General features: G+C 42.7%; 2 protein-coding genes across 3 annotated transcripts in view; both read right to left on the reverse strand.

Annotated features, from left to right (window-relative positions):
• Positions 1-24,690, reverse strand: part of LOC138976423 (E3 ubiquitin-protein ligase TRIM56-like) — a 91,110-nt gene that overhangs the window by 36,233 nt on the left and 30,187 nt on the right. The window lies entirely within an intron of this gene.
• Positions 886-13,739, reverse strand: LOC138976425 (uncharacterized). Its single transcript, XM_070349283.1, has 6 exons — positions 13,580-13,739; positions 11,304-12,428; positions 5,221-5,361; positions 4,657-4,812; positions 4,052-4,231; positions 886-3,556 (listed from the first exon to the last, which is right to left on the reverse strand). The coding sequence occupies exons 2-6, from the start codon at positions 12,417-12,419 to the stop codon at positions 3,524-3,526; spliced, it is 1,626 nt and encodes a 541-aa protein (XP_070205384.1). The 5' UTR covers positions 12,420-12,428; positions 13,580-13,739; the 3' UTR covers positions 886-3,523.

Below are 24,690 nucleotides of genomic sequence, written 5' to 3' on the forward strand. Positions count from 1 at the left end.
AAGAAATGTAGACTGAACCAAGACATCCAAAAGCAGTTCTACATGGCCACTGTAGAAAGCATTCTGTGTTTTTCAGTCACCGTGTGGTTTAGCGGTGTCAGTGCTAGGAACAAGGAAGAGCTGGAGCGCATTGTCAGACAAGCGTCTCGAATTGTGGGTTGCGAACTTCCGTCAGTTGCCTCACTGTACAGCTCACGTTTAGCAAAGAGAGTTAGGGGTATAGTGGCAGACTCATCTCACCCAGCCAGCCATCTGTTCGAGCTCCTCCCGTCAGGCAAGCGCTTCCGCGCTCTGAAGAGCAGGACTTCTCGTTTTAGAAACAGTTTCTTTCCTGATGCAGTCCTTGCGGCCTCAATGGTGGATCGTTCTTAGATCTGTTAGATTTGTGATATGTGTCAGTTAAAGTTTTGAAATGGATCAAGTATCCTTAAATGAAATATCTTAATAGTTGTAAGGGTTGTGTCCTTTGAATAACTGTGTTAGCATGTACTCGGATTTATTATATTGATGACTATATTTTTAGATATGATTTTAGGGAATTCATTTATCTTTATCCATGTAACCTGTGATTACTCCTGTCAAATTGGTGCTAAAAGAACAACCAGTCCGTTTTGAACTGTCTGGTTGGTGTACACATGTAAATAGGCCCAGTGAAATTGAACACTTTATCTGTACATATTTTATATGCGTGTGGAAGGAGTGTGAAGTTTGGATGCATACACCATAACAAAATCATGTGCTTTGAATTTGGTAAATAAACTGTTTGACTTGACTTTGACTTGACTTGACTTGACACACACACACACACACACACACACACACACACACACACACACACACACACACACACACACACACACAAACACACACACACTTTACATGATACATATTTTCTTGATTTTATTTAGCTTGCTTTTAATCCAAACACAACATGTGCTTCCCTCTTCAGATTCAGATGAAGATAGAGAGTGCAATGCAACAAGTTTGAAATAATGAAGTGGAACAACCGTAATGAACAAACTAGTTAGATGTTTAAGTTTCTGAGCTGAAAGTCCAGGTTATGTTGAACTAAGGTGTTTAAAATCAGGAATGCTTTTCTACTACAACCTAAGCCTCTAATTTGTCAGAACCTTCTCTTGTAAGCATAACAAGTCATTTTTAAATAGCATTGATGACACTAGATGAGCTGTACATATGCCTTTAATTCACATGGGTTTTCGAAGGAAAACAACGGGACACGAATTTAGGGAGATAACTATGTCGATAGTACAATATTATTATGCGTTTTTTCTAAAGGGAGACAAGCAAGGCAGTCATTTCCCAAGATCAAATGTCGAATACAATTAAGTATGCTTAATTTTGGAGCTCAATCCGTCAATTACTTTCACAAGAAAAAATCGTTTGTTTCATTAAAGTGAGGTGTACCCACAAATAATTCAATAATGCTGCCAGATTGTGAGCTTTGAATGTAGGCTACAAGGCAAACAATAAACATTACCCAATGCCATGATTCGTACAGAGTCGAAAATACTTGTTACCACTAATTCCTTCAATTTGCTTAAAGAATAAGGTCGTGACAATGCCGTCTCAACATTTGTAAAATGCCGGATATCTATAAAACACAAATTGAACAAGAAGAGCAAACGCTCGATCGAGTCACTTTCGCAGTTCTGAATATTATATGAGGCATCAGATGGACAGGAAGAAATTGCTATTCACAACACAATGAGTCACGTTCACATAAAATTTGAGCCCGGTCACTTTTATAGTTTCCGAGAAAAGCCCAACGTTAAGTTGTGTGTTGCCGAACAGAAAAGGCTAGTTATCTCCCTTGTTTTTCTGATAACGTTCGTAAAAGGCTACAGATGTAAATACTTTGATGTAAAGAATAATCCTACAAAGTTTCAATCACATCCGATGAACTTTGTCAAAGATATAAAATGTCTAATTTTTCCTTTGACGCTGACCTGTGACCTTGAAAAAGGTCAAAGGTCAACGAAACCATCGTTAAAGTGTAGAGGTCATTGGAGGTCACGACTAAACAAAATATGAGCCCGGTCACTTTTATAGTTTCCGAGAAAAGCCCAACGTTAAGTTGTGTGTTGCCGAACAGAAAAGGCTAGTTATCTCCCTTGTTTTTCTGATAACGTTCGTAAAAGGCTACAGATGTAAATACTTTGATGTAAAGAATAATCCTACAAAGTTTCAATCACATCCGATGAACTTTGTCAAAGATATAAAATGTCTAATTTTTCCTTTGACGCTGACCTGTGACCTTGAAAAAGGTCAAAGGTCAACGAAACCATCGTTAAAGTGTAGAGGTCATTGGAGGTCACGACTAAACAAAATATGAGCCCGGTCACTTTTATAGTTTCCGAGAAAAGCCCAACGTTAAGTTGTGTGTTGCCGAACAGAAAAGGCTAGTTATCTCCCTTGTTTTTCTGATAACGTTCGTAAAAGGCTACAGATGTAAATACTTTGATGTAAAGAATAATCCTACAAAGTTTCAATCACATCCGATGAACTTTGTCAAAGATATAAAATGTCTAATTTTTCCTTTGACGCTGACCTGTGACCTTGAAAAAGGTCAAAGGTCAACGAAACCATCGTTAAAGTGTAGAGGTCATTGGAGGTCACGACTAAACAAAATATGAGCCCGATCGCTTTGATAGTTTCCGAGAAAAGTCCAACGTTAAGGTGGCGTCTACGGACGGCCGGCCGGACGGCTGGCCGGCCGGACAGACTAACACTGACCGATTACATAGAGTCACTTTTTCTCAAGTGACTCAAAAACGAAGTCGGGGTATAATTTTAAAGAATTAACAAGCACAATTGTATAAACATCTGTCAGGATAGATTATTTGTTTGTTTGTTTGTTTGTTTGCTTAACGCCCAGCCGACCACGAAGGACCATATCAGGGGGGTGCTGCTTTGACATATAACGTGCGCCACACACAAGACAGAAGTCGCAGCACAGGCTTCATGTCTCTCCCAGTCACATTATTCTGACACCGAATGCCAGACGCCAGGCGGAGCAGCCACTAGATTGCCAATTTTAAAGTCTTAGGTATGACCCGGCCGGGGTTCGAACCCACGACCTCCCGATCACGGGGCGGACGCCTTACCACTAGGCCACCGTGCCGGTAGGAGATATTATAATCACAAATGTGTGAACAGGACTTGTAATAAAAGTCGTGAGAAAATAATTAAAATATATATATTTACACCAAGTTCAATAACATTCGTGTTTTTTGTTATTTCAAATAAATGTTTATATTTCACTTTCTCAAAAAATACACTGGTAACAACATTGTCCTTAAAATGTAATATTCAAAACAAATACACTGAAATATACAATAAAATTCAAAGACACGATTAACTAAAGAGAGACCAACTATCAAGCACAACATGAATCTGCTTTGCAAAAAACCCAAGCTACTTATCAATATGGAACATAAATTCGTCCTTCTTCAGGGCGCGTCCCCTACATCAGGCAGTGTATTGATGATCTCAATGTTCCCCTTCAGTCCGGGTGTGTTGGGGGAAGAACGGATGCCTGAGAAAAGAAAGCGCGTTGGAATGCAGTAAAAGAGCAAAATAAACACTGATATTGTCGCTCACAATCAACATTCTCTCAGACAGATCTAGCGACAGACAGATCTAGCGACAGACAGATCTAGCGACAGACATTGTATAACAACACACGCACAAACAAACAAATAAACAAAACAAAAACACACACATACACACACAGACACACACACACACACTCATACACGCGCACACACCCACACACAAACACACACCCTAAAACAGGGCAGACAGTGAGAGGGATAGAGAGAGAGGGGAAGGTGCGGGGGGAGGCGCGATGCGTAACAGCTTGTTCATGGCCAGATACACACCGTACTGTAACACCTGTTACGCGGGTCAAAGAAAGCAAAGCAGGGCGTGGGGACAGTGGTAAATCAGACAGAGAGCAGAATCAAGAGATGGGGAAGAGGGAGGGTGCGGGGGGAGAAAGGTACAAGCTCTTTTATGGTCATATACACACCTTTGTATACATGTAATACAGGTCAAAGAAAGCAAAGCAGGGCGTGGGGACAGTGGTGGCGATGACTCCCCGATCACTGCCGTTGACCCACAGGTGGAGCTCTGCCTTGGTCGTCACCATCACTCCCACACGTGTTCCCTTCCACAGGTTGAGTGTTGCGTCGTTCAGGTTGTTCTTCTCCTGTTGACATTATGTTGGTTTGAAGTGACAGTCACTGTGTGCGTGTGTGTATGTATGTGTGTGTGTGTGTGTGTGTGTGCGTGTGTGTGTGTCTGTGTGTGTGTACGTGTGTGTTTGTGTGTGTTTGTGTCTGTGTGTGTCTGGGTCTAAATGATAACTGACAAAGTGAGTGCTCGAATGGATGCACTCGAACACCGACCATATTAGAACGTCGATCTGTATCTAAATGGATAACAAAATATATTTTTAAAATATATACGTATTGGAAAGAAAACAAACCTCTGTATCAAGAAATGTCTTCAAACGGGATGGATACGTACCAAACGAAAGTAAAGAAATCGTTGTACATTGCATTATTTGATCGGAATAAACCTAGGTGAGTATTGTTAAAAAATGCCAGCAAAGGCATGTGTAAATGATCTTACCTTGTGACCACGGTTGTACACAGCCTTACTGATGACAACAGCCTCCCAGTCCCATCCATTGTAAGCTGTGTCAGGCAGACAAAGTTGATCGGTATCAGTCACCACTCCACACGGCAGGTAGCTTTGCCAAAAATCGTCCACCTCGTCTAGTTGTATCTGTACGACAGATGTTTTCTTTACAATTCTGATGAATGTGTATAGAGACAGTAAGCTGACGTAATATTGATATAAAAGTACTGACATTGGATTCTGTTGCGTTTTCTCCTTGTGTTGACTGTTGCAGGTGTTATACAAATGGTGTATCGGTCACGTCACATTGCATTGTGCGTTCATGCTTGTGCATGTGTACGTTTGGACACTTCACACCTGTTCACACACACACACACACACACACACACACACACACACACACACACACACACACGTACACAAACACACACACACCCACACACACATACACACACACACAAATAAAGACATACGGACACACACACACACACACACACACACACACACACACACACGCACACACACACGCACGCCCCACCCACCCCACACACACACCTCATACAACACGTCGGGCACCATGGGCAGGTCAGCAACAACAATACCATCCTGTACACCCTTCACTATCTCTGCTGTCAGACCGTCGTTGCTCAGTACAATGTTCTTCCCGTGGTTTGTGTGAAAACGCCAATCCTGTTGCTGTTGACAGTTGCAAGAATATAGAATTAGAAAATCACCAAGTATCGCTTCAACGGTAATTGAAGAAAAGGCTGCTTGCAATTACATTTGTAATGAGAAAAACAGTGTGTCCACTAAAGTAAGTACCTTAAAACATGGTGATGGTTTTCATTTCTGTGTATACCGGTACTCTAAATTTGTCCTTTCATATTTAATAATTCAATTAAGCTAGATTCTGTATGCTACAGATTCTGTGAATGGTCAGATTATGAGAGTTAATCTCTGCGGAACACCCGGAATCTGCTCATTGAACACCTAGCCGGTTAGCCGTGATTATCTTGTTCTGGAGGGAAGGACAGAATAAGACTGAAAAACAGAGGCATCGATTTATGGGAAGAGATGACGTTAATTACAAGACGCACTTTGATGTATGAGTTATTCTTGGCAATGTGAAAAAAAATAATAACATTTGTCATCATTTTCACGAGTTTTCATTCACAAGCACCTGGGAAATAAATCTCATGTTCCCCGGGGAATAAATCCCCGGTTACCATAGTTGCAGGAAGCCCTATTACATGGATAATCAAAAGCAAACCCAATAGAAACGCTCGAGGATTCTTCGGCTCTTTTCATTGGCGTTTCCCCAGACCTAAACAGACGACACTGTTTCGCCAAGTTCCAAATACGAACTGGCAAACTGGCAAATGTAAACAAAAAACAAAACTACCTCATCAAAGGTCATACATTTATGCTTTATCGCAAACAAATGAAACCTATCGATATGTGTTATCTTCTCACAAAGTCATGGAGTGCGTGTATCTCTGTTTGGAGAAACACGAACGTCATGTTTAAGTCAAACCAATTGACCCCTGACACACACATTTTGACCCGTGCACAAGACGTTGTATCGATAAACTAAGCACAAATAAAAAAAATGATAATAAAAAAGCAAAGAACATAGCAACAAGAAATGAAGACATCTGACAAAGCCGAGCAAGCAGAATGACAAGTCTAATGAAAAACAGAGAGGCAATGAGAAACAAGATCGCGATTATCTTTCCTTCGCGGCACGACGCAAATCGTTTGTGTCCTTTGACCCAATTCGTGCAGTGCTGCACGATGCAAATCTTCTGTGACCTTTGACTCAACGTAGCTTCAATATTCGATTACTAATAGTAATATATATGTTACCACTGAAAACCGAGGGGTGGAATACCGAGAGGGGCAGGGTGGTAGGGCGATGGCGAAACGTAATGAAGAGACACGTGTAGCAATATAAAGAGAAAACCGATTCTGCAATAACACAAACAAGAACAAAAACCCCAACACTGACCTATATGAATATTTAATCAATAATATGATCGTCTGCGTTGCAGGTGTGCAAGTGAAGGGTTGGGGGGGGGGGGGGTAACTTGATCATTAATTTGTGTGTGTCAGTGTTTGTGTTCATGGACTGATTGTGAGGGAGGGGGAGGGTGGGGTGGGGTGTGTTTCAGGTTCTGGTGTGGGTATGAAACGAGCAAAACAATACCCACACCACAAAATCTTGGAGGCAAAAAACACTCGCCGTCGCATCATTTTGTCCGCACAATATTATATGCACCAACAACCGGAAAGAAAGGTGACAATGGAAAAAGACTCATCTTTGCTTCCTGCGATTCCTTGCCCCCGACTCGAACGTCGCACGATAATCCACATAACAGATCTGTTGTGAGATGGTCAACGCTGACTGTGCAAGCAAATCACATCGTTTGAAATACGACAATCCCATCGCTCGAATGCAACATATGGGCACTATCGTCTCAAAGGCGCTTACTGTTGGTTTCACACACCACTCTGTAGTCGGAACCTACAGAACTTCGCATCCTCAAACGTGACATACTTGTCTCAACATTATAAACTCAAATCACACACAGTAAGTTGCTTTCGCACGCCAGCTTTGAACAACGTGCTGGGGCCCCGAACATGCATTATGATAACAGAACTCGCGTTTCAAACCATGGCTCCCTGTGTTGATTTTTCACTTAATGTTGAACCACCAAAATGATGGCAAAAACGATGTTTGATGGTGTGTTGCCAGACCAGCTTTTTTGTCGGTCCTCGGGGGGTATATCGACTTTTGTTTCATATTTATTGACCGCGGCCTTCGGCCTTGGTCAATAAATATGAAACAAAAGACGATATGCTCCCCCTCGGACCGACAAAAAAGCTGGTCTGTCAACAACCCATCAAACATCTTATAATATTTTGACAGGAGAGACATGTTTGGGCTGTTTACAGCAATACCGAAAGCAACAAGTAAAATAAAATATATGCGAAATAATTACGCAGGAGCAGATTGATAGGACGGTGACACGGAGACACTTTTTTTCTTGGGACTTGACTCTTGTGGGTGAGGGAACTGAAAGGAGTATTTGAACAAAACATATCACATGTTATTACCATTCCAGCTAGTGCACCATATGGCTTTTTGACCAATCAGGACTGACTCTAGATGACCCTCTAAATGTTATAAAGTTCAGGCGGGGACCCTTTTTGTTTATCACACTAAAAATAAACAAGACAAAGGAAATATTGGAACTAACGAAATCAGCGTGAAATATTCTAAAGAATGACACTTCAAATGCGGTCAGATACTATACGCTCTTTATCTAAATAAATACAGAAAAGCCAGTTTTGTCGGTGGGTGCTTTACAGAACGGCAAGGCACCCCCCCCCCCCCCCCCCCCCCACTCTCTGCGTTTGCAATGCCGACCCACTTACTTCAACTTGTCACTGTCAACGTTCTGAAGATTCAAGTGAAATTGCTTCACTTAATTTACGTCAAATATATATTTACGTCATTTCCTTTCCCTCTGGCGTCGTTTCAAATATGTCGTTCTCAGTTGGACAAGAGAATAAACTAAAACGCATGTTCAACATGGTTTATCTTGTGAGATTGTTGTGTGAACGCATTTGACCTGTGAATATTCATCACGTCAGGTGAGTGACTCTGATTGGCTGACCCAGGTCACAGGAATGATTTGACTGACAGGCACAATCAAATAAGAACGATACAGTTCCCATTGCGGCTGTTCCGTTTAATTCGCGGGGTCGCTTCGAAATTTCTTTAGGTCAGAATAGACGATTATGTAGAGGTTACATGCCGAGTCTCAGTGATTATTAAAAATAATGGTCGAAGTTAGCGGATCATGAAAAATGCGAGCTTCAGCGAGCTTTTTCATGACCGCGAACTGAGACCATTATTTTTAATAATCACTGAGACGAGGTGTGTAACCTCTTTATTCCTCCTTTCTTCAGTTATTCCAAAAAAACAGGAGTTTTTGTGCGAAAGTTTGATCGAATCCGAATCACTCAACCAGTCAACCTGCGCAGGCGATCGATTAATGCGCGGTTGTATAGTTCCGTGCAAATCATTCCATTCTGTTAACACTTCTTTTCAGTTTCCCTGTTTTGGACTAAAATCCAGTACACAGATATGCTGTTATTCTGCTGTGGCGGCAAAGTCAGATATTGTGTGTTCTGTTTATGTTTTAGTATCGCTTAGTAAATGTTCTTTCGTCAAATGGGACTAGCAGACGAACTTTTGCACCCGTGTTCCAACGTTAATTACTGTATGAAGTTCAGATTTCTGGGGAAAATAGTGTATGAAACCGCTTTATGTTGTTTAAATTGATGAGATGTGTGCATTTGGTTGCGTGTGATCTGTTTATAAAATGAAATATTGTTGAAAACTGACCGTCGGATTGCAGTCAGTGTTGTCGAAGAAACTGCGTTAAAAGAAGGGGAACTACTCTTGTCGCCAGAGTATGAGTTACTTGCCTTGGGAATTTGCTTGTGATGAACGGTTTGTGCACGGCAGATCTAGATTCAGAAAACAACCGAACTCATGGATTTTATATGGAGATTCATGTGTTCAGGCCTGTAGTTGTTAATTTAAATGCGGTATGTTTGTATTGTTTGCTCCAGAGATGTATACTTCGTACGTATAGAGCGTTCGGAACTTTTCAGTCACAAAAGTAGTACCGAAACAGAACAGCTTCTCAACCCATTGCACTATCGAGGATTCAGGCTGTTGCTGGCTCGTTATTTGTTTGGTTGCTGGGTCATTATCGAAAAATAACTAGCTCTACAAGTTTACAGAGGTAAAGAAGCAGAGGGGGGAATAAACAAATGTTATACAACGGTTATTCGCCTCCGGCTCATGCTGATAATCCATGTTTTCCACATGTCTGTTATATTTCCTAACAGTCAGCATATTAGAAATAACTCATAATAAAATAATACAGATTAAATCGCAAAATCCTGGAAATTGTGTGTACATCTTTCGTTTTACCACATTTTGACTATGCAGACATCCTATGGGATAACTGCACTGAATACCTGTCTAATGCACTGGAACATTTACGTTTGGAAGCTATTCGGACTATAATTGGCGGTGTTCGTGGCACCAGCCACTGAGAAACTTTATAAGGAAAGCGAATTTTGTAACCTAAGAGAAAGATGGAGAAGACATAAATTGATTTCATATTATAAAGTGGTACATGGTAACTGCCCTCATTATTTACTGCATGTTTTGCCACCTTTAACTTCAGAGGTTAACCCCTATCATAGAACAAGTCTGCTAGAAAGAGTCCCGGCGTGCATAACGGAATTATATCGTCAATCCTTCATACCTGCCTGACAACATTAAAACAACTAACTCAATTAGCGAATTTAAACATTATTTAGTTTCTCCTGATTATAATGTACCTGCCTATTATTATTGTGGGAAAATAAAGGATGAGATTCACCACTGCACAATGCGCCTAAACATGAGTAATTTGAATTCTGACCTATGCAAACGCCACGTACAGGAAAAACCGCAATGCACGTGCGGCTATCTGAACGAAACCGCTGACCATTATCTGATACATTGCCCTCTGTACATAGATGCTCGCCTGTCCACAATAAATGCACTACCTGTAAATTACAGACATGTTGATATTTTGTTAAATGGTAGCGAACACATTCCTCTTCGCGCCAATAAGTTTTTTTTTTGAAATTGTACACTCGTTTATTTGTGAATCTGGTCGCTTTTATTGACTCGCAATACTCATGCAAGCATTTCTGTTAACCTGATAACCAATATTGTGTACGCATTCTCCAATGATTTCACTTGCGAACAACTGTTTATCTGCCACTGGATTACAGTTTACGATTTACGATGTTCTCTTTTGTATGCGCTTGCTACTTTCATCTCTCTACATGTCTCTATCGTTCCTTCTCCCCCCCCCCCCTCCCACCCCACTCCCTCTTTCCCCTGCTATAGTTCTGTCTTACTATTTGTTAGGTTTACCATGACCCTGTTTTTGAACCAGATAATGACATAGTATATATTAGAATAATCTCTGTCCGACATCACATTTGTATTATCCACCATTCGTGTATAGGGCACGTAATATAAGCGTTCGTTTAAGTTCGTGTCCCTATTATTTCCAGCCATCCCTGTGTTGTATCCCTCTCTCCTTTCACCATTGTACTTGCTATCATAAATTTCAGCTGTTAGTGGTACACGTGGGTTAAACCAAATGTATTCAGAAAGACGGGGAGGCATAACGTATATTTGAAACACTTGTGACCAAAAAAAGCTACGCTTTTACACACATTTAGATCAAGATAGGAATTGCTTTTCGGAGTGCTGTCAAGTTTAACATAGTGCTATAATACCATAATAATAAATATCACACTTTGACCTATATCTGCATTTGAATGTACACAGTGACACGCAATTTGGAGTAATCATGAATTTGGGAAGATATTGCTCGACTCACCAAGCATACGCGTGGACTATAACAGTGAGTAAACTCTTTTGGAAATACTTTGTCGACAAGCTGGATATTACCATTAAAATTGGGATCTCAAGACTGGTGGGGAAGGTCAATAAGCTGGCCATACCGATTCATGAACAAGATCCTCATTACCTGACGTGTACCGATGCTGACAGGCTTGACTTTCACCTGACCCAGTGCTGACAGTTCCTTCTCAATGCGGGCCACTGCTGCAGCGTCAATGGTCAGCGTAACCGTGGAAACCGACTTCCAGTTCACTGAGAGTTGACCACAAGTGACCAGTATGTCCTTCACACGATTCCTCAAAGCACGAGTCACGTCACACATTACTTTATTGGTGGCCCCTCTGGTGGTGCGATCAGCAACACGTCGGTGTGACGTCAGCCTGCCTCGATGATCCAACAAGGTGACCTTGAGGGCTAAGACTGTGTCTTTTACCTTGGCCTTGGCATCGAGCATCATCTTCTTCAGACGACGCCTGCATTCCTTGACAGAGTTCTCCAACTTGTCGCAGGTCCTGTCGATCTCAGCAACAGCTTCCTGCACCACTTTCTCCGTGGCCTCCAGGTGGCGCTCCAACGCTGCCACAGCTTCTTCCAGCTGCTGCTCTTCCGTCAGCAGTGACGTCACCATCTGACTCAGTACCTCACGTGACTTGTCTGCCACTTCCGCCAGTTCCGTCAGGTCTGGGCATGCGCGGTGCTTGGCGCTGGCACACATGTGGCAAATGGCGGCCCCGTGAGTGGGACAGAAGAGCTCGCACGGATTGCTGGTGTGCACGCTGCAGTGGTCAGGCTGACTGGCGGCTAGCTCTTCCGCTGTCATGCTGGACAGGTCTTCCACCTTGTGGTCACGGGCCATGGAGTATTTAGTGTGTGTCTGCCCGCAGGGTTTACACATCATGTCGTTGCAGGTCAGACAGATGGACACGGCGGCTGACTGACACACAACACACACGTGGTCCTGGCTCAGTACACGTGTACTCTCCACTAGCGCTGCCATGGCGACGTCATCCGGTAAGGCGTCCACCACCTCCTCCCACCCCTTCGTCTTGCTTTTGTCTTTGGGGTCCGCGATGGCGCCCCTGCAGAGCGGACAAAGGGCCTCTGGGTTGGAGGCGAGCCAGGAGAGAAGACAGTGGCGACACAGGACGTGAGCACAGGGCAGCAGTTTGGGCTTCTTGAACAGCTCGTGACACACTGAGCATTCTGTGTCACTGTCCGTTGTTGCACCAGCTGCTGTTGCCATGGTTACGTTCTGTAGGGAAAACAATGAGAGGGCGCGTTAAGCGAATCGAGAAAGAGTTCAACAACAACAACAACAACAACAACAACAACAACAACAACAACAACAACAACAACAACAACAACAACGACGACGACGACGACGACGTCAGCATCGGTTGTTGCAGCTCATGTTGAGCAGTGTTACTGTTGCCAGACACAACACTCAGCAACACAGAGGAAGTCGTTGTTACTGCCGGGCGCACCGGGAAGAACGGTAAGTGTTTGTCTTCTTCCGAAATGCAGACCCATAGTGCTATATAAGAATTACACAAAAAGAAGAAGGTTTATTTTCCCAGAGAGGAAAGACTAGAAATGGAATATGTGTTAATCAAAGACGGGTATGAACGTACGTAAGCGCTCTAATACTGACAGTGAGAGATGTATCTTCGAGTCTTCCGCCGCCTCATAACAAGCATTGCAATCACAAACTACTTTCATTCTCAGGAATGCTGATATGTCAAGAAAAAACAATGCCAATCGAAACCAAGTTGCTCACCAAGGACTCAGTGAATACAGCCAGTCCCTTGACAAGTCTTAACAAGCATTTCAATCAACAAACTACTTTCATTTTCAAGAATGCTGACAGGTGAAGAAAAACAAACACATTTAATTGAAACCAAATTGCCACAAAGGAAGTGAATACAACCGTATATGATAGCAACTAGTTTTCTACCCGACCGCCCTGTTGCACAAAGAATGCGAGAGCCGTGTGAAACGCTCGATAAAACATCTGGAATAAAACTGACAGGCCAGACAGCGCTGTACACAACATGGTACTGACACACTGTGGTGGCTGTCACGCACTGACAAAGACATGCTGTTTTAAAATGTATACGCTTACACTCTGCTATACTACCGGGTGCCCGTCATAACTTAGCCAAAGTGCAGATTTTTTGCAATGAGACCGTTTATTGTAAAACCAGTTATATGACTGGAATGACCATCCATTAATTCCCCTTCCATATTCAACAGATTGATCTGACATAAGGTAGTGTTTACAATAAACGGCATCATCTGATATCGTACTTATCTACATTCAAACGCATATATGTATAGTATTGTATGACATGTAGTATAGCCTAGTTCACACATTCATAATTTGACCATAATAATGATTCTAACCTCAACAGAATGATGTATTCAGCAAAACCTGACCACACAATAGGTTTGCTGCACACAGGAGAGAAAACTTGCTCTGGTCGATGAAAAACGCCCTGCAGAAAACAGAACGAGATCAGCAACAAGCCACAAACCGCAAGTCTAGCGATCACCTTGAGTATCTCACAGAGCTGATCGATTCAAGCAAACCGAAAACACATTTCCTGGAAACCGAAAGTAGGACCTTTCTCAGTTGATACTTCTCATTGTACTGTTACGAACGTGTCTCGATCGGTTACACAATTGATACAAGATTGGAAGTAAGGAATGTGAAAGTAATGAACTTTAGAACCCTATTTTTACAGTGATAGACATGAAGGCAAATAGTTTCAAGCATGGTACGTGAACTGAGGAAGGACACAAATGTCCATTGGTATCGGATAGCACAAATTTTGTGGAAAACACGATATAAAAGGTTAACCAACCAACCAACAAACAGACTTGGTCTACATAAGAAGATGATTTTGAAAGATTAAACGCTCACCTGATGTTATGTACACTAAGCAACTCCCACGTGTTGAAATGTCTGATGACATGCACACACAGCGTCAAGACTGGGCCACACTGTGTCCTCGTAGTGTTATCAGAGGTGTTATGCCTTCAACACAGCGCAGTGCGAGCGTGTCAGACAGCTGGGTCACGCGAGTGGGAGGAATTTGACAGGCGCTTGATATCGAATGTTCACTCGTGCCAAACAGTTAAGCAACCATGCTATTCAGTATGAAATGCAATATTCAACAATTAAACACAACTAATGGAATTAGGTACTGGATTTTTTGTAATGTATGTATTAAGTAGTCAGGACCTAGTCATGCTAGCGCAGTGTGTGTGTGTGTGTGTGTGTGTGTGTCTGTACGTGTGTGTGTGTGTGTGTGTGTGTGTATGTGTGTAGGTGTGCGTGTGTATGTGTGCGCGCGTGTGTGTGTGTGTGTGTGTGTGTGTCAGTGTGTGTGTGTGTGTGTGTGTGTGTCAGTGTGTGTGTGACGGTGAGTGTGTGTGCCGTGTGTGTGTGAGTGTGTGTGTGTGTGTGCGTGTGTGTGTGTGTGTGTGTGTGTGTGTGTGTGTGTGTGTGTGTGTGTATTCGAAATAATCAGGAATGGTTCTGTGTCAGCGTCTACATTGCGGACATTGAGATTTAAGGAGAACAAACAATTCATAAAGAAAGGTCCAAGAAACAAAACAACGTTGCTCTGAGGATATTTATTTCATGTTGATGTGCAGTGTGTCTCCCCCAGCGCTCTGCTTACTGTCTGCAGTGTATGCTTCCTCCCTTGGCTGTGGTGTTTATTTCACTATTTTGTTGTTGAAGGCTGCACTGAATTTAATGGAGCTTGATCGAGTGTTGCGCGGCACGACTTCAAACGTCATGGTGACATTCTTCCATGGGTGTATAGATTTGATGTCGTTTAAGAAACAAAACATTCAAAGTCGCACACTACACTTAGCGTTTTGGTTTCTAGCTCGAAATTGCCGATATGGGAAACATTTTTCTGTAACGAGGTTACGTCTATCTACAAACCAAACGTGTTTGTCAATTTTTTTAACGACAACAAAAACACATGTAAACACACACACACACACACACACACACACACACACACACACACACACACACACACACCTAGCCTTGGCCCTTAATATCAACCAGGTGTGGATATTTTCTGTATTTAATGTTGCTGAACGTCTATCTAATTCGCTCTATTTAGACCAAACAAGGCAAGGCAAGGCAAAAGTTTATTCTGAAAAAAACACCTTGTGTTACATGAATTAGAAAGGAAATAATTCGAATAAAACAACAACAGAGAGATCTGGACCAGGCCAGGTGCCCCTTCATGAGAAGCTGCATGGACCTGTGGAGGCTCTTCATAAGACAACCAGCTTCATTACCAGAGCTGGACTCCAAGTTTAGCATTGGCGAACGACAAGAAGAAGAAGAAACAACAACAACAAATGTATTAATGGGACACAATGCTTCATCAATAATAACCATAAATAGGTCAAACATGATTTATAACCAATTGATCATAATCACAAGTGTGTGACAGGACATATTGTTGCTAATCAAAGTCGTGAGAAAATAAATAGAAATTTGTCATGATATGTGTGTGTGTGTGTGTGTGTGTGTGTGTGTGTGTGTGTGTGTGTGTGTGTGTGTGTGTGTGTGTGTGTGTGTGTGTGTGGTTGTGTGTGTGTGTGTGTCTGCGTGCGTGCGTGCGTGCGTCAGTCAGGATACATACAGAACCCTTACTTTTGATTTTTCGGTATCGAATTCAACATTGCCCCACCTTTTGTTTTTTACATTTTAAGCTTAAAGCACAGGTTAGTACAAGTGCACCATGAAAACAGTGTTCGCTCAAAACAGGGAACGCGCCTATTTGTAGAAAAGAATAAGTACACTTTATGAAAGAAATTTATTAAGAAAGTTGCACACATTGATTCGTAATAAAACAAAATTTAAAAAATTGTCTGCGGCAAATTTCTTTTAAATTAAAGTGTCTAGTATTTCAGTTTTGATGTATAATGTTGAACATTTCTGCAAGATTTTGAACCAGACTATAGCTGTTCATCTGACTTCTTATGCCTCTTGTTAGTACCAACACAGCTCATGACAGTAACACAGCGACCAGATTGTTTGAATCCAAGCAAAAGACAAGATATTTACGCAAACATGGTACATGTTTGTAATGAAACAGAGTTTGATTATCAGCATATTCCATCAAAAATGTATGTTTCTTCACAACCGACCAAATATAACAATCAGCTTAGTACTGGCAAGACTATTACTGCAAGCAGTGAACACAAAAGGATGAACAGAACATAAAAACAACGTACCGAATCTGTTCAATGCGTATTTGTTAATTGTGACCATGACAAGACACTGTTTGTCTCACATGTGCTTCTAATGTCAACAGTGATCATTCTTACTTTTCTACACAACTTCAATGGCTTAAAGAACCGAATCATCTTTATAAATGCCTACACTTTGGTTTAGTAGGTTCTAAACTGAACAAGGTAATAGTTCTGACATAAGCTTTAAAGCCAGTTTTGACAAAACTTGGCATGAAGGGATGGTGCCTGTATGTAATTCTGGTCTTCAGTCAAATTAAGCATCACACTGCATGTTCCTTCTGGAAGCACGCTGTTTGTGCAAAAATCCCTGCATGTCCCTTTGTATATTTCTGTAACTGAAAATGGAGAAGAAATTGCATTTTCTTGGCTTTTCCCTGATGAATGCTTTTAATCATCTAAGGCCTACACATATTTCACTGCCAATGTATTTTCAACAAAAGACGGTTCAACATAGATAGATGTCGAACTTACAGATACGATGTATTTCCTTCAGTCCACTGTAGCGTTTGATACAAATCAGCTAAACTAAGTTGCTTCATTTTTCATGCAGGCGAAATCTCCATTGGCTTCAGGAAATTTGAACAGAGTGTGTGCACAAGATCTCAAGGATGCTGGTGTCAACCCCGGTATCTATGACACCTTTACATGTTAATAAAAAAAAAAAAACATCAAGAGAACTGCCGCTTGTTTTCGTAATGCACTGTACGATTTACTTGCAAGGTTTAACCCCCTTCAGTGCCAGGCTATAATTGCATTTTTGTATTGCTATTTGCCAGGACCAAATTTGACTTTTTAGGGTAGGTTCAAAAGAGTGTGTACTACTCAGTCATTTATTGAGTTATCATTGTGATTTTTTGCATGTTTTTTGGTTGTACCCTTGGCTATGATACTATGTAATTGGAAATAGATTTGGGTCGTATTTGATTATGAAAATGTTAACATATATGTGACCCTCCACCACGAAATGAGTCGCATGTCACCTCGCGCGGTTCTGCGCTGGGCTTAATATAAGTCCGGGGGTGTCCGGTAACAGTGTGAGGGTCACCTTAGTCACAGGCTTATAACTCAAACAAGTTTTCACCACTGGGTAGAGCATAAAAAACTCTTTTGGAAAATGTAAAAATATGAAAATCATGCAAAGGTGACATGGGACTCATTCCGTTGTGGAGGGTCACATATGTACATTTTTGTTTAGAAAAAAAATGACAAATTTGGAAGATAAACACATCTTTACAGCACATAAAACCATACAAAACACTGAAATAACTGGAGTTACTGTTTACTGTCCAACAATACAATATAGTAACAAAACAAAACTGAAAGTAAATGTTATTCGGTGAATTATTTTTCATATAACTTGATGTGCCTCAATTGGGGGTAAAAGTGTTATTTAGAATAAATAAAGTTTAAATTTGTGTGAGTGCGCTCAGCTCGCTCTCTCGTGCAGTCGGTCCCTTCTGCGGGATGGGTTACACCTTGGAGTAGCGTGTTCAGCGGATGGGTCGGGCTGCACGTGAGAGGGGTCCTGTATCGTGTGGCAGTTGTGTGTGTAGGGCCTATTGAGTAAAATATTCCTACGCCTAGATATGTGATTTTTAGCTTTTGTATTCAGTGTAGTCAGTCAGCTTTTGTACACCGGCGCAGCAGCAGCAAAGTTTTTTGCCAGCAAAGCTGACTTGGAAATTTTTACTCAGTTCTTTTTACTTCAAAATGTGTATACGCAGCAGTGCAAAATGACTGACAGAGACAGTTCCAAATTCAAGTTTGACAAGTGGGTCAAACAGCTCCCTTCTACGGTGGCAGACATTTTGGTGGAGGCCGGTTTTGACACGCACATCGCACTGAAAAATGCCACGAGGGCCAGTGTGACTGAACTCAAACTAAAGCCGGGCCACCATGTTGCTACTTTAGCTCTGATACGTGAACTTCAGGGCGACGATGGGCCACTGTCAAGAGAGCATGCAGCGGCGACATCACCGGCGACGACAGCGGCTACGGCAGCAACGTCCCTCGACGAGTTATTGCAGAGGTCAACGACCAGCACGGGCGCCGCGACGCCGCTGGACGGAGGCCGTGTAGACCTGGATCCTACAGTTTTTCTGAACACACAGCCACGTTCAGGTGAGGCCCTCAAAATAACAGACTTCATCACATTCCGGGAGGCGGAACAGCAGGAGATCGAGCTTAGAGAGGGCGTATTCATTCGACTGAGCGCCAATCAAAAAACCAAGCTAGACAATGTTTCGCCTGCCCAGTTTCTAAGTGCCAACGCAAGAATTATGGCGAAACTTATCGAGACCGGCCGGCTGCCGGGTCGGTGCATCGTTGACTACCTCGCATACACTGCAAAACTCGGCGAAATGCTGGCCTACGGTCAGTCAAGCAGCGTACGGGTTCAGGTGGGGCAGTGACTCTCAACACTTGGCGATGGTAGCACTGAGGGAGCGACAACCTACAAACCACCAGCAACACGCCGACCGTCGCCAAGAGTCACGCCCCACCCCACCATCACAACGCATCGTAGGCCCCAGCGGCAAGGAGGTGTGTATGCAGTGGAACCGCGGGCACTGCTCGTTTGCCCAGCGGTGCCAATACGAGCACTGCTGCTCCGTCTGTCTGCAACCAGTGCATCGAGCGACATCACACCCATCGGCGGCAGCAGCAACGACCAGCAACGTCGACAACAGCAACAAAAGCTAGGGACACGCGCAGCCAGCTTCGGACAATAAGGTGGGCCACACACTTGACAGTCCCTTTGCTCCTCAGAATCCTTTCACATGTCAGTGGCTAGGCAACAGTGAAAAGGTCACTAGCATTGCTAATCATGTAGATGTGTGAACAGATGAACTAAAAAAATGACCCTGACAGGGAGTTTCTTTTGAAAGGCATTAGTGAAGGTTTTAGAATAATAGACCAAGGTGCTAGTGTTGTACATGCTGAAAGCAACAATCATAGATCAGCTCTGGAACTTAGTGATGCTGTAGAGAAAGAAGTATGTGCTCAAATAAAACAGGGTAATTATGTGGTCGCTTCTGACAAGCCTCTGATAGTGAGCCCTTTGGCTGCAATACCAAAAGACGATGGTAGTGACAGTGTTCGTATTATCCATGACGGCAGTCGGCCGTTTGGCAGTGCTATGAACGATTATGCCACTTTGCATTCTGAACGCTTTCAAACTATCACAGATGCCTGTAAAATAGCAAAACAGGGCTATTGGTGTGCAAAATTAGACTTGAAAGCGGCTTATCGTGCAGTGCCAATCCACTGTGATGATTATAAAGTGACAGGGTTAAAGTGGACATTTAAGGGAGATAAACAAGCAACATACTTGTTCGATTCTAGCCTCCCTTTCGGTGCCACAGTGGCACCCAGTCATTGTCATCGCCTTTCGCAAGCTATAGGTAGATGCCTACGTAGGCGTGGGTTCAAAGTGTTGTTATTTACATTGATGATTTTCTCATTGCAGCAGAAACATATGAAGAGTGTAATGCAGCGCTACACTGTTTGATCAAACTAGTGAGAAAGTTAGGGTTTCATATTAGGCCCAAAAAAATAATAGGTGTGGTTACGGTAACATAGCCCCCCAAAATAGGGTAGGAAGGTAGGCAATCACTTTTTTTTTTGTTTTACTTTTTTTTCTAATGTGTACAAATAAACCTACTTGACAGGGAAATAAGTGTGCGACTCGGGCGCTTTCGCTTTCATTGCGTTTTCTGCACTCGTTCTCTTGGTTTTATTTTGGGTTTTTTGACAAATGTAATAAAAAGTTATAGGGTCGGCCCCTAAAAATAGGGTAGGTCGGGTTACCGTAACCACACCTATTTTTTTTTTAGGCCTTAGTTGGAGAACAGTTGTGGGCCCCACCCAACGCATCACGTTCTTGGGCATCGACATCAACACCCAGGACTGCACTCTACCGCTTGGCAAAGAAAAGCTTGGCAAACTGCAAAGGGAGCTCAGCGAGTTCTCTCAGCGCAAGCAAACAGCAGCTTCAGCGGCAAGCAGGCCTTTTGAACTGGGCGTGTCAGAATTTTGCGTTTTTTCCACAAGGTTTTCTAATCTGTCTGAGGTTTATTCATTTATCATAATTACTCAAAGATACTATACAAGTTCTTTGGTTTTACCCTTGGGTATGATATAATCTAATAATTTCCAGATTTTCTTTGCTATCATTATCAGAAATATGTATGTAACATGAATTTTGAATACAAAAATAAACAAACTTGGAACACAGAGTCCGCTTTACACATACAACAGTTGAAAACACAAAAACATACCTGTAGTTCAGTGTTTTTGAATACACAGCATGAAAGGGTAATGTGCATAGCTTACCATTACTTCTAGTAAACGAATTTGGTGTGGTAATCCATGAAACAGAGCTTCTAATTATAAATATCCATCCATCAAGCTACGGTCAAAGGGATAGAACTGTTGTTTGACGTTTTCTAGAGCTGTGGGGAAAAAAAGATGTATCTCCCTTTTATTCGTCAACACTCTCTGACGTGTTTGCTACGAGATAGTCTCGTATATGGGCACACAGGATGCACCCTTTTGCTACGAGACTATCTCGTAGCAGGCACTGAAAGGGTGGTTTGATTTCAAGGAACAAAAAGTGTGGCAGTGTCGGATTGAGTAAGGGACAACACTCTGTAGTATGAACAAGATAGTCACTGTCCCTGTGTCACGATTTAGTGACATGGATTGAGAAAGGAACACTCTGTGGGGTGCCTTTCTCAAATTGTGATGGGAAGCGCATGTGCTTTTGGGCAACAGGCTGTGTTTAGCTGACAGAGCATAGCTGAGCACGGGGATTTCGTTTTGCATGGGTTCCACGTGGGTGATTTTGGTGTCTGGGCAAAATCGGCTGTGACTGAACTGGATATGTGACACGGGGAGTCACGTGATGTTTTCAAGGTTGTTTGAGAGAGACATGAAACTTGGCACTTGAACATTGGCGGCCAGAGAGAAGGGCAGGTTTCTTGTTTCCAGAAGTTTGTTGGTTTACAACACGTTGGTGATACATCATTTCATGACAACGTGCCGTTCTGCATGTACAGTAGGGCTTTCTGGAAACGTCAAGAAGGGACCACTTTTCGCCGTCTACATGTTATTTGACGACAAGGTTGTCAGGTGTGACTCTTGGCTGAGCGGGGGAATTTTCCAACGCATAAAGTAATTCAGCGCAAGAGGGGTGTGGCAGGAAAGTCGTCGACGGACGATAGCCATACAAAAGAAGCGGATTCGCTTAAAGGAGAGCTTCCTACATAGGCTGTTGAGGTAATAAATCATTATTTAACGCTGTTGACGAGTCTGTGTTTGTAGAATGAAATACTCTCTGTTGTTCTTTCCAGGTTAGCGCATAATTTGCTCTTTGTGACGCTAAAATAATAATCTGTATATTGTTTTTGCAGATATGGAGAGAAGGAAGGAAAATAGCTGATTTGTTGTTTTAAAAGTTCGTTTATGCAGGCCCACGTGCTCTATGAAATATAGAAGGGTGACATGTTTAAAGGTGGAGTGTGAAGGGTAGCGTGGAATGTTTAGTGCAACGATGATTTTTGTTGCAGCCGACTTACTTATCTGCTGTATGCTGTAACAGGAACATCTGCTGAATGCTGTAACCGGAACATCTGCTGTATGCTGTAACCTGGTGTTCTGGTGTTCTGGTGGTTGCTGTCGCTGTCGTCATCCTACCATTCTTCATTTCTACTATTTCTGGTAGACTACGGGGAGGACCTTCAGCGACTGAGTGAGGCGCCTGATATCTCCACTAATCCCTGCTTCGTTTCCACGCCAGCCGGCACTTCATTCAACGGAGCAGTTGTGGAGATAGACTATTTACGGGTCGCCCACTCAGTGGCAAAAAGCTAAGTGCACCATGTCATTGCACCCTGTATACCACCTAGTCATCTTTTATATTTATGATTTCATTTGAGTGGTGACAACGTGGGGTGTGTGACACCTGTATTAACAAGCGCTTTTGGCAGATCAGTAACTTTCCTATCTATACACGGGATCAGCGTGTTATTATCATTTTCTAAACTTTAACTGACCTATTTTTACGTTTTGAACGTAAAACATCTTTTGGAGTGAAGTCTCGAGGGAGGTGGCGAGATAGTATATAAACAGGCGTCTGAAACTTATACTTTTGTTGATTCTATCTATTTGTATGACTGCGAGAGTGAATCGTGGTGTGGTTAGTTAGCAGTAACTAACCGTTCATAATCACCTTCTGTGATATATTGAAACGTGACACCCGGTAAATCACATTCTTTGTATTTTGTCTTGGGCAAGTAGAATTTTGTGTTTTAGGAAATCTGAGCACCATTTTCTGATAATAAATAGTCTGTATGGTATTTTCATCCTGTTGAGTTACTGTGTTTTTATTGTGGCGCCACGTCAGTTCCGCTGGAATTGCCCTGAACAATGTCATCGCTAGCCGTGTATAGCAATCCAATGAGGCATCACATAATCAACATAGTTTGGCAAGTACCAGCGGGCAAGCGAAGAGCCGTACCTGGTGAAGTATCTTGGGTACATAACCACAGCTGTGCGCGCCATCTTGAAGGCAGCCCACCAGCTGAAGGTGCCCGGGCTCGTGATGAGATGATCCGTCATGGACAGCAGCTGCACGTCCACCTCAGCGGAGGATAGCTCAAGAATGAACGTGTCGTTGTTCACAGGATTGAAGTTCTGTGTGCACCATTGTGGGTCCTGGCCCACTACCACGAAAGTAACAAACGGAAACCTCTCCCTGAAGAGCATCATGGCGCGATTGAAGTATTTTGGCGATCCCGCCACGAAGCCAATTTCCGCCCACTTTTCCCTGACGATGTCCTCTCGACGCACGTGGACACCGACTAAAGCGGGGCTCACACACCGGCGGAGCAAGCGGAGCAGGCTGCTCCAATCCTGCCCCACTCTCCACCTGCCCTCTCTCACACACAAGCTCCGGTTCCGGAGCAGGCTGCTCCGATCCTGCTCCGGTAGGGGATTCCCCTATGATATGACGTAGTTTCTCCACTCGCGCAGTCTGATGGGAAATATTTTTACACGTGGATAAGAAGTGGCGGGAAAAAAACACCGTGATGTTTACCAAAGGAGACAAAAGTCTTGTCTTTTATCGCAATTACTGAACATATTTCTAAATGGACTCTGTATAAGTCAGTGTGTGTGCGTGTGTGCCAGTGCGTTTTAGAGCTTTTCAGACACAAACTATGTGAGTGTGGGGGTCGGGTGAAGAGAGAGGTGGACTAACAACTGTTGGGACATGTTTTAAGTTTTGGTTCTTTTTTGTTTTATCGAGTTATATCCGAAGCTTCAAAGATGTTGAATGTGTATAGTTACACTAGCTTCCATGGAATCCATTCTTTTTTTTTAGATCTACTACTAACAATCTCTCTTGCAGACGGTTAGACTGTTGCTTTATGTTACGCGCAATATGGCTTTGATTTAGATTTAGTTTTTTTCATTTTGTGTGTGGTTTGATTTAGCTTCACTCTACTCAGAAGAAATGTTTTAAACATGATTAACAAAATATTACTTTATGGATGTTTGCAAATAGAAACGTACGTGTGTCAACAGCGCAACAAGTTTCTAAAGAGGACGATATAGAACGCTCATGGCCGGACCGTATCAGGTTGGGGGGGGGGGCCCCAATTGTGTTAGGGGTTCATTAGTTGAGGGCGCTAGGGAGGTCTGGACGTTTTGAAATGTAGATGAGAATATGTGGAATCTAGCTGGCGCGTTCTCCGAATATTTGTCATGATTTATTGATTTTTATTTTATTTTCACCCTTGGAGGAGATACATGTTCAGGCCGGGGGGGGGGGGGGGGTGACAGGAACCCCCCCTGGATCCGTCCTTGACGCTAGACAAAAAAGTATCTGTGCTGTAGCTTTTTGACTCACATGCGAAGCAAAAGTGAGTCTATGTACTCACCCGAGTCGTCCGTCCGTCCGTCCGGAAAACTTTAACGTTGGATATTTCTTGGACACTATTCAGTCTATCAGTACCAAATTTGGCAAGATGGTGTATGATGACAAGGCCCCAAAAAACATACATAGCATCTTGACCTTGCTTCAAGGTCAAGGTCGCAGGGGCCATAAATGTTGCCTAAAAAACAGCTATTTTTCCCATTTTTCCCATTTTCTCTAAAGTTTTTGAGATTGAATACCTCACCTACATATGATATATAGGGCAAAGTAAGCCCCATCTTTTGATACC

This window comes from Littorina saxatilis, linkage group LG9 (genome assembly GCF_037325665.1).
Source record: "Littorina saxatilis isolate snail1 linkage group LG9, US_GU_Lsax_2.0, whole genome shotgun sequence".
Taxonomy (NCBI): Eukaryota; Metazoa; Mollusca; class Gastropoda; order Littorinimorpha; family Littorinidae; genus Littorina; species Littorina saxatilis.

Bases quoted from the DNA above. Each gene is read 5' to 3' on its own strand.
- LOC138976425 (XM_070349283.1), bottom strand. From the start codon at position 12,419: ATGGCAACAGCAGCTGGTGCAACAACGGACAGTGACACAGAATGCTCA. The intron at 5,362-11,303 runs GTAATGAGGATC...AACTGTCAACAG, and splicing joins TCAGCATCGGTACACGTCAG to CAACAGGATTGGCGTTTTCA. The intron at 3,557-4,051 runs GTGTGTATATGA...TTCTTTTCTCAG, and splicing joins TGTATTACATGTATACAAAG to GCATCCGTTCTTCCCCCAAC.